This window comes from Drosophila miranda, assembly GCF_003369915.1.
Source record: "Drosophila miranda strain MSH22 chromosome Y unlocalized genomic scaffold, D.miranda_PacBio2.1 Contig_Y1_pilon, whole genome shotgun sequence".
In the NCBI taxonomy this organism is placed as follows: Eukaryota; Metazoa; Arthropoda; class Insecta; order Diptera; family Drosophilidae; genus Drosophila; species Drosophila miranda.
The window spans coordinates 226,563-237,093 of record NW_022881603.1 but is presented as its reverse complement, the minus strand read 5'-3'; the positions used below and the strand labels follow the sequence as shown (position 1 = coordinate 237,093).

The 10,531-nt window shown below is 45.0% G+C and overlaps 1 protein-coding gene across 1 annotated transcript; it reads right to left on the bottom strand.

Moving 5' to 3' along the window:
* Window positions 1-1,068: 1,068 nt before the first annotated feature.
* Window positions 1,069-3,191, bottom strand: LOC117189610 (transient receptor potential cation channel protein painless-like; the record flags this gene model as incomplete). Its single annotated transcript, XM_033394732.1, has 2 exons — window positions 1,069-1,267; window positions 1,335-3,191. Coding segments are annotated over 2 exons (1,962 nt in total), but the record flags the coding sequence as incomplete, so codon positions are not given.
* Between the last annotated feature and the right edge of the window lie 7,340 nt (window positions 3,192-10,531).

Here is a 10,531-nt window from a genome sequence, read left to right as displayed (position 1 = left end):
TACACGGAATCGTCTCTCCGTTTTTGGCTGCAATGAAAATAGATACCGAAATATTCGAAATTCAAAGTCAATTCCCACGAGAGAGAGCGAGACAGGCCTTCTTCTTTTGGTTTACGGCCTTTCTTTCTTCTGCCTTTGGCATCGCCCACTCCACTCTCTTTATTTTTCTTGCATTAAATTGGCAATAATATGAACTCGCCTTCTCTTTCTGCTTAGTAGTATTCCCCTGTCGCCGATAGCCCGCATACTCTGCGTTCCAGAATCTGCGGAAGTTTCCAGCGGGGGCTACTGGCGTGCATCAGCCGTCGAGTAGATTGAATGGGAACGCTGCCAGCATATATGTACTATGTGTGTGTGTGCCCAACTAACGCAGACAACTGCGTTCTAGAATGAAATATTAATTTATTGGATACGCACACACAGATCCCCCTTCATCGCTCTCTGTTTCCCTCGGAGGGTGGCAGGGTACTGGGTGTCTACGCTGCTCGGCGCTGGCCTGTATCTTATCGCGCCTGCCTTGCTGTGAACCCACTGTAGATGCATATGTACATACAGTTGTTAATCAATGTCCGTTGATTGTCGCATCGTTGCTTGGAAGGGGAATCCCCCTAATATTAAAGCGGGATCCTATGCCAGAGCAGAACGCAATACTTTTCATATCCCACCTTGGGTTTCCTTAACCAATCCCATAACTTTCGACATTGACAATGAGGCTTCATCAGCATTCGTTCGCTCACAGTCATTATCATAATGATGATGATAATGATAATAATGTGCATGTGTGTGGTGTGTGACTCTCGTTTAGGACCTGAGCTCAAAAGTGCAATGCACGGCAGAAAAATAAACACGAGCTGATTCAAGGGGTAAAGATATGTATTTTTGGCACACCGAAGTGCCGACACTCTTTCAATTCAAGCTTGTTCACAGCCCAGCGATTCGCAAATGCGGCCAATGAATATGTGTTGTGAGTATATAACAGCCCATCCGATCCGATCAGGCTATTCATCAGTGAAGATTTTCTCTCCTTTCGCTTTTCTGCCTAGTGGGGTCCCAAGTGTGGGAAAAGCCACGAGGGCGTGAAACTCAAGAAAAGCATGAAGAAAATTACGATTGAACCGGTGACTAGCTCATGGTCTTCCTCGAGCGAACCGACTGCCTTTGTTCAACTGGGACTGGGTCCATCTCGGCCAGTGAGAACTTGCTCGTAGCGGGTCAGCTGATTGGTGCGGACAATGGCGCCGTTCAGTTCCGCCTGGGCCTTGATGGCCTGTGGGAAAAGAGAGGGGAGAAAACAGTTGGATAAAGCCGAGGAAGAAAAGGAAATATAAACCCACCTGAGTATCGCTGACAGCCAGACCATTCAGGAGATTGAACAGCACAATAGTCATGAAGAACACAAAGAGCAGGAAGATCAGGTAAGTGTAGACGCTGTCAAACTTTATGTCACCGGCATTAAATTCTCCCGTGAGCATCACAATCGTCTTGATGAGCGCCTCGATGGGCACGGAGAATGTGTTGAAGTGACCATCATCTTCTCCCTCCTTTGCTGGCTCTGGCGTGCTGTCCTTCGGAGAGGAGGAATCCCCCTGGGGCTTGCCAAACAGTATGTAGAAGCACAGACTAAACGTAAGCACAAAGATCGAGTAGAGAGCAAAGCTCTTGATGAAGCTGCTGGAGACGGCGCGCAGCATGAGCATGTGCGTCGAAATTGAGAGAACTGGCAGGGAGCCAACCAGCAGGCACAACTCCACGGACACCAGCAGAATGGTGAAGACGGCCAGTATGCGCTGCGTCTCCTTGTCGTAGCTGGCTTCCATGCAGGTTAGGATCGACAAGACAATGAGAGCCACCTCCATCAGGTTCGTGATGGACCTGAAGTACAGCAGCGGCGACATGGCAAGCTGTATGACCTCTCGGATCATGAGATACACAATCCCTATCCAAGAGAACAGGCCGAAGAGGGCAGTCAGGCCCGTGTGGTCGCTTTCGTGGAACTTAAGGAGCGTATGCGTGATAATGGAGGCAGTGAAGAGAGAGTAAAGTAGAAAGTTCAGATAGAAGATCACCGAGAGGCGGTGCCACTTGAGGAAGAGGAAACTCGAGATTAGAGGGTGCTGCAGCAGGTAACGCAGCTCCTTGGAATCGGCGATGTATGCGATTGGAGTCATCTCGTCCTCCAATTGGTGAGGATGGCCAATGCTCCGCTTGTCCGACTGCCCGGGCTCTCGCTGGCGTCTCATCAGATTCTTGTAGTTGATGATGATCTCGAAACTCTGGTCACCGGGCTTCTCCCCGTTGGTGGTGATGCAGGAATCGAAGTGCTCCTCCAGCACTTTCGGGTCCATCTCCTGTATGGGAAGATCTCCGAACGCGCTTCTCGCCCCGATGTACGCTCCCTGCCGTAGAAGCTCCTGTGCCACCTTTGTGTTGCGATACTTGACCGCATAGGAGAGTGGCACCAGGCCAGCCTTGTCCGCCTCATTGATGTCCACACGATCGCTCTCGAGCAGCAGCTGGAAGCAGCGCTGGTGGTCACAGAAGTCGTCCAGCAGCTGCTCACCCAGGCGACTGATAACCGCGTTCAGCAGCTTGGAATGCGATGTCAGCCTCAGCTGCGGATGATTCAACAGCTTCTCTAGCGCCCTGTGGTTGCCCCAGATTACGGCCAACTCCACGGGGCTGATGTCGCTCAATTTTGAAGGATTAATGTTGATGCCCGTCTCGAGGATGGCCTCAAAGGCTCGCTGCTTGCCCCGCTTCATACTCTCCGCCAGCAGGGACTGATACTCCTCCTGGTTGGCATTGCATTGGTTGTCTGCGTTTCCGCTGACCTTCTGGTGGTACTCCGCGAACTGTTGCTCGAACTGGTTCTCGTCTCCGTCCCGCAGCGTGCGGAGGAGTCGCTCGCAGTCGATCTCTGCTCCGGCCTCGCGCAGCTCCGGCAACGGCAGTTCCGGATACTGATCCCTCAGCATCTGGCGTACCTGCCCGTTCCGATAGCTGTCAATGTCCAACTGTGGTTGTTTCAGGAAAAGTCGGATCAGCTCCAGCTTAGTGCCTGCCTCAATCTTTCCATTCTGCAGCACATGGTGGAGGGGCGTGAACTCGCCCTGATCCACCAAATTCGGAGAGGCTCCGTACTCGAGCAGCAGCTGAATGCAGGAGCCCACCTGAGAGGCATTCGATCGTCCTGGCGACTGGCCTGGGCACCGCTGTCCAGGGCAGTGTTTAATTCCCGTATGTCCCGATTAGCGAGGGCTGCGCTCAACTGGCCCTGCGGATCGATGAAACCGCAGTTGTTAGAGCTCATTCTGCTGTCTGCAAAGAGTCAAGTGAGAATGGGGAGGATGAGCTATGTCTATGTGGGCTTTCGTTAATCTTATCCAAACCACGCTGCGTATGAGTAACTTCTAATGCCGTTTCTAAACGGTATTTGACAACGCTTCATGCTACGATGATTTTCACACAAATGACTGTCTGTCCATGGAGCTGGCCAGCAGCTGGAGGCAGAGCCACAGTCAGAGCCACAGTCACAGCCACATCCGCAGCCGAAAGCTACCCCAAAGGTTTCTCGAAAAATAAAAACCAAATCTTCGTTTTGGAGGCAATTAAAGAAAGCGTCTTTAAGTGGTTTTTGTGGTACCCGAACTACAGACTTAATTTGCCCTCCCGTGTAGTTATTAAATTATAACAATCCAACTGAAGACAAGGTAAGACAGGCCTGAGAAGTACTCAGGGAGTGGCTTGATTGTTCAAAGTGATCTACAAATTTGAATCAAGTTTGGTGTTCGATCTCGTTCGCCTTTTGGTATATCAAAATTTAACGATCATAAAGAATAATCATAAAATAATCGACACATCAATATCAATTAGCAATCAATTGGTTACGCTTTATGCTTTGAATACTGTTCCGAATGGAGCTTTAGATAAAGCCCTGGGCAGTGCTGAAATCTTGCGATTTATAGGCGGCTCTTTTCGTAAATTTCAAGGCGGCTTCTTCTGTGGGATCTGATCCCTCCAGCCGTCAGCTCAACGTCTTCTCCGCTCTGTTGTGTTCTGTTCTGTTCCGTTCTGTCTGCTGTCTGCTGTCTGCTTTGATGCTTGAAATGTGTGAGAAATCGGCTAATCACACATGAGACCTGGCTAATGTGAATATTCCCCACTGATTGTTTATCAATAGCCTACGAATTGGGAATCAGGAAACATCGTCTTCTCTTTTGTAGGTAGCTCTTCGGCTAATGTTGCTTTAGTATGCAAAGAAATTGAGGATTGTAAATGAAGCCCCTGGGGTCAAAATTTTTCGTTGATAAGATAAACAGAATCGCACAATCACCTTCCTTAATTGGCCCTTTATTTGATATTTTCTTGTCTCCCATCTTAACCTCTTCCCCATTCTGGTATTTGTTTTTCCACCTGAGTACGAGTATTTGCCCAAGCAATTGACAAACAACTTCATTGTTTGTCCAAGCTGAAGCTCGACCCAAAGTCTTACTAAGACATCGGTTGACAGAATGGCGTAATATCACAATAATTAACAGAAAACTTAACAGCAAACGATTTCAAAAGTGAGCAACTCCTCTCTCAGTCGCATCTGACCCTAGCAATTAAGAGCACTACTTTCAGAAATATTGATGTAGTCAAGGTAATCTATACTTATTGAGAAAAGCTTCGGAAAACACAAATTGCCCTTAAACTCTTAAACATTTGCTTCATCTACGGAAACCAGTCGAAATCACAGAGTATACGGAGTCTGGAGTGGAATTTTATTCCCTCTTCTCTTGGAGCTCACATATGTATTTACTATAACACTGGTAAAAAAAAAGTACTCGTATCACTCTGGAATTTGAGAATAAAGTGTGTCACAAAGGAAAGGGAGTCCAACGACATTATTACTAGTTTTAAAAGAAAAATAATAATGAGATTATCTTCATTCGCGATTTGAAAACTGTTTCGACTTCTCATTTTTTCTTTGAGTGAATTTATATTTATAAACCTTTCAGCCCTGTTCTTCTTTCTGTCTGTGGGAACATCTGGAATTTGGAGACTGAGAGAGCTGGGACCTAGGAAATTGCCCAACAAAATTGGCTCTGAGCTGCACACCGAATCCTCTACTAAAGTTCTTTGTGTTGGTGCAGCTGCAAAAGTGAAATCAGCAAATGACAACACTTCGGAAAGAGTAAGTAGAAGGGGACAGACGTGATTAATGTAAAGTTTTTAACGCGATAAACTGAATATGTATATGTCCAGCTGCACAGGATCAGCCGCGTTTCTCCGATCGTCTGTCAATAATTTATACTATATACGTACTGTCATACACTGCTATAACATTCTGACATGATATTTTACCATACCCTTCCCGAATACGTGATGTGATCAGATCGAGAGACCCTCTAGCTGCGTGGGAGGAGGAGAGCAGAGTAAGCACTAAACTAAATTGCTTGTCCATAAAGTCTGTTTTTTGGCAAACTGTGCTTGGATTGTTTATCCAATTTATGGCATTATTATACCCGATACTCAAAATGAGTATTGGGGTATATTAGATTTGTGGTAAAACTGGATGTGTGTAACGTCCAGAAGGAATCGTTTCCGACCCCATAAAGTATATATGTTCTTGATCAGCATCAATAGCCGAGTCGATTGAGCCATGTCTGTCTGTCCGTCTGTCCGTCCGTCCGTCTGTCCGTCCGTCCGTCCGTAGTGCTCAAAGACTATAAGAGCTATAGCAACGATGTTTTGGATCCAGACTTCTGTGATATGTCACTGCTACAAGAAAATTTCAAAATTTTGCCCCGCCCACTTCCGCTCCCACAAAGGGCGAAAATCTGTGGCATCCAAAATTTCGACGATACGAGAAAACCAAAATCGTAGAATCGTAGAGCAGGCCTATATGTTCTAGAGTGCAAAATCTGAACCAGATCGTATAATTATTATAGCCAGAATCAAGAAAACAATTTCATTCTTTCTCGCTCTGTCTCTCTCTAACACACAGGTTTCATGGTCGGTTTTGCCAATTGCAAAATATGAGTTCAAGGATCTCAGAACCCATAAGAGCTAGAGCAACCAAATTTGGTATCCACACTCCTGTGATATCGGACCTTGACCGTTTTGTGTCAAAACTTCACCACACCCCCTTCCGCCCCCACAAAGGACGAAAATCTGGGGCATCCACAAATCTCAGAGACTATTAACGCTACAGTAACCAAATTTAGTATATGCACTCCTGTTAGATCTCACTATAAAACGTATATCTCAAAATTTCGTCCCACCCCCTTCCGCCGACACAAATGACGAAAATCTGTTGCAACCACAATATTGCAGATTCGAGAAAACTAAAAACGCAGAATCATAGATAACGATCATATCTATCAGATTGCTGAATCTGGATCAGATCGGATTATTTTTGTAGCCAAAAGCAAGAAATCAATTTGCAGTATCGGGTATAAATGTAGAGTTGCGGTCTCCGCAGCAACTCACAACGTTCCCCCTCGTTTTTTTTATGCATTCTCAGCGTTTTGCTGCACTTAATGAACAACAGGCGATGGTCTGGCCCGAGACGCTTTGTTTACACTTGGCATTAAAACTGAAAAAACAAAGGGAAATAACCAAAAATTCTAGTATGAAGAAAAAAGTACTCGGGTGTGGCAGAAAAAAACTACAATCTTGATCTACAAATGAAGTTTTTTTACAGTGAAATATATACTTGACTTGTAGTGAAACGCAGCCCCGAAATTGTCATCATAAAAACTTCGTAATTAAGATGAATGCGTGAGGAGATGGGGCTGGAGCTGAGACCAAGCATGACTTCATGCTGAACCGCCTCCGAGTGGCATCCGCAGATAAAAAGCAACAAAATATAGTTGTATACAAGAAATATTTAGCTGGCACCGAAATACGGACAGCTCACAAACACATGGACACATGCTTAACTTAACTAAAGTGGATACACACACATGCATCGCATATACATGCTCTATATTGGGTATATACATATGTACTACTCGTACTCGCTGTGCACTTCATAAACAATTGGCTGGCCTACATCATGTACTCGTACAACACACAACAAAAGATTTGAGGGGGGTGTGTGTGGAGTGGGAGAATTGGGGGGGATGTCAGTCAGTGCCCCGCACGTTTCGATAATTTCGAATAATTTAATTAAGCCCAGACGAGGCGGCAGTACTGGGACTTTCACGATTCTCCCCGGAACTTCCAAAAGCCCTGAAAATGGCAAGATTTTCAAAAAAAAAATTAATTAAAGATCACTTTGATTTAGCACCCCTTTTGGGACTACGCCCTTGTGTCCCGCTAAAAGTAGAAAACGAATAAACAAAAGCTTTGTGGGCGGAGCCAGATCGGCAAACGAATGAATCCAGCCAACGATTTAGGTAGTAGTCGTATATGGGGAGGGAGGGAAACTGAGACCTGGTCGCTCGACTCTCCACATATCGCCTAATCGATGGATTATTTAATTGTAATTGGTAATAAGAAATGCAAATTCAGCTCTCGGTACATGTGTAATGTGGTATGTGAGGACGGAAGCACTCGACGCCAAAAGTCCATGCAAATGAAGCGAGGCTTGGATTACTCCCGAACCCGATTGGGTAAACATGGAACTGGACTCCGTTTACTGCTGTTGCACACTATCTGAGGGGATCGACTGACGGTCAGGCACGATTATTTCGTTTATTTCTTATTTATTTTATTTTCTTGAAAGAAAGAATAGACACTTGAGAAAACGAGCCACCTTCGGCGTTTCCTTTTAGGGCATCAAAAAAGTGATCGTGACCATTGCCGGCCCACATTCGAAAATCGTTTTTTCAAAAACTCTCGTTCGTTCTGGCGATGATGTCACAGTTTGAGTGTATATATAGAAAGTATATATATTCTTGATCAGCATCAATAGCCGAGTCGATTGAGCCCTGTCTGTCTGTCCGTCCGTCCGTCTGTCCGTCCCCTTCAGCGCCTAATGCTCAAAGACTATATGAGCTAGAGCAACGATGGTTTCGATCCAGACTTCTGTGATATGTCAGTGCTACAAGAATATTTCAAAACTTCGCCCCGCCCACTTCCGCCCCCCACAAAGGACGAAAATCTGTGGCATCCACAATTTTAAAGATACGAGAAAACCAAAAACGCAGAATAGTAGAGGATGACCTTGACCGTTTTGTGTCAAAATTTCGCCACACCCCCTTCCGACCCCGCAAAGGACGAAAATCTGTGGCATCCACAAATCTCAGAGACTATTAAGGCTAGAGTAACCAAATTTGGTATCCGCACTTCTGTTAGATCTCACTATAAAACGTATATCTCAGAATTCTCCCCACCCCCTTCCGCCCCCACAAAGGACGAAAATCGGTTACATCCACAATATTGCACATTTGAGAAAACTAAAAACGCAGAATCATAGATAACGACCATATCTATCAGATTGCTGAATCTGGTTTAGATCAGATAATTTTTATAGCCAAAAGGAACAAATCAATTTGCAGTGGCTACGCAGCGCCCGACGTCACGCGCAGACTGATTTTCTGTAGAGGCGTCTGCCGGAGGAGAGCCATACTGACTTAGTATCGGGTATAACTGTAGAGTTGCGGTGTCCGCAGCAACTCACAACGTTCCCCCTCGTCTATGATTCTGCGTTTTTAGTTTAGTTTTTTTTTAGTTTTGCCGCATGGTTTGCATAAATTTCCATTTGGATTTCCATTGCCATTGGCATTGACTGCCTCGTTAGCTAGCCCCTTAGACCCATCAACTTTTGATTGATTTGATCCGATACGCTACGCTCCTCAGCTTAGCTAAAGATTAATCTATAAAACAAAAGATATACAAAAAGGGTAATAAAAGAGTAACGAACAAGATTAAGAACCACACGCACATTTTGAACCGAATCATATCAAATGCAAAAAAAAAACAAAACGAAAACAGAAAACAGAAAACCAATTAAAGATAATAAAACTATTATAACGAAAAGAAAAAGAAATTAAAATTCAAGAATGCGTAAATCTAACATTGCATTTACAAAATATTTACTCTGGTACAAAATGGTACATACAGTAAAGATATTCGTTTATACAATATTTACTGTCTATATAACCATTATATACTACTTACTTACTGACAACAAATAATTAAGGGTTTTGTTCAATTTCATTATTCGTATGTTAATAAAAACAATTTTAGACTAACTTAAACTTACAGTCTGCTCTGAATACGGGTTATATGCTAGTGCTGTGCTAGTTGATTATTACTCGTACTGTTGTGAAATCCTCGATACTCGATACATGTATGGTCGAATAGAGCTAGCAACGGTGGTAGGATTATTCTGAGGTCTGTGGCAACGGTAGCCGACATAGTTTAGAGACCGATCGTTTGTATACGCCTGATGCTGTTTTAACAGTTGCGACTCTGACTAAACTGTCAGCTCCAGGGTGAACTTCTATTATCCTTCCCAGTTTCCACTCGTTGGGTGGCAGTCGGTCATCCTTGACAATTACTAGATCGCTGACTTGTAGATTGACGGTTTCATGTCGCCACTTTGGACGGGCTTGAAGATGTGATAGCCAATCCGAACTCCAACGTTTCCAAAATTGCCGGATCATTTTCTGTCCTTCCAGAAATTGGACTGTGAGTGGAACATCCCTTGTGCTAATAATGAATCTCCAATAAGACAATGAGCCGGGGTGAGGACAGCTAGGTCCTCCGGCTCCGCGCTTAGTGGACATAATGGCCTGGAATTTAAACAGGCTTCAATTTGTGTTAGCACGGTAGCAAGTTGTTCGTAGGTCATTTTATATCCTGAAAAGGCTCGATAGAGATGTGTTTTGACAGACTTTACATTTGCCTCCCAAAGGCCTACGAAATTAGGACTATGCGGTGGATTAAAATGCCATTGGACGTTTCGGGCCGCTAAAGCAGGTATTACAGTTGTGGGTAGCTCTCGTTTCAAATGTATTTGCCAGGTTTGAAGAGCCCAGTCGGCACCAATGAAGTTCGTGCCGCAGTCGCTATACATGTGTTGACAGTAGCCCTGACGCGCGATGAAACGTTGTAGGGCCATGAGAAAGTGTTCGGTGGTTAAGCCCGTGACCGCTTCAAGATGAATTGCCTTTGTAGCCAAACAGATGAAAACTGCGATATACGCCTTGTAGTTTGTGTGTCCACGGAATCTGGATGCTTGAATTTCGAACGCGCCTGTATAGTCCACTCCGGTGGCGATGAATGCACGAGTTGGCGGATTGACTCTATGTAGAGGAAGATCGGCCATCAATTGTGCTGCTGGTTTCGGTCGGTGACGAAAACATCGGACGCATTGTCGAAGAATGCGTTTGACAGTTTGTTTTCCGTTGACTATCCAGAATTTGTGTCGAATAGTGGCCAGCGTTAATTCGGTGCCGCCGTGGAGTGCGAGACGGTGGGCATTACGCACGACGAGATCGGTAATATGATGATGATTGGCAATGATCATTGGTTGTCGCTGGCTTATCGGAAGGTGCATTGCATTTCGCAGTCGACCTCTGACTCGTAGAATTTG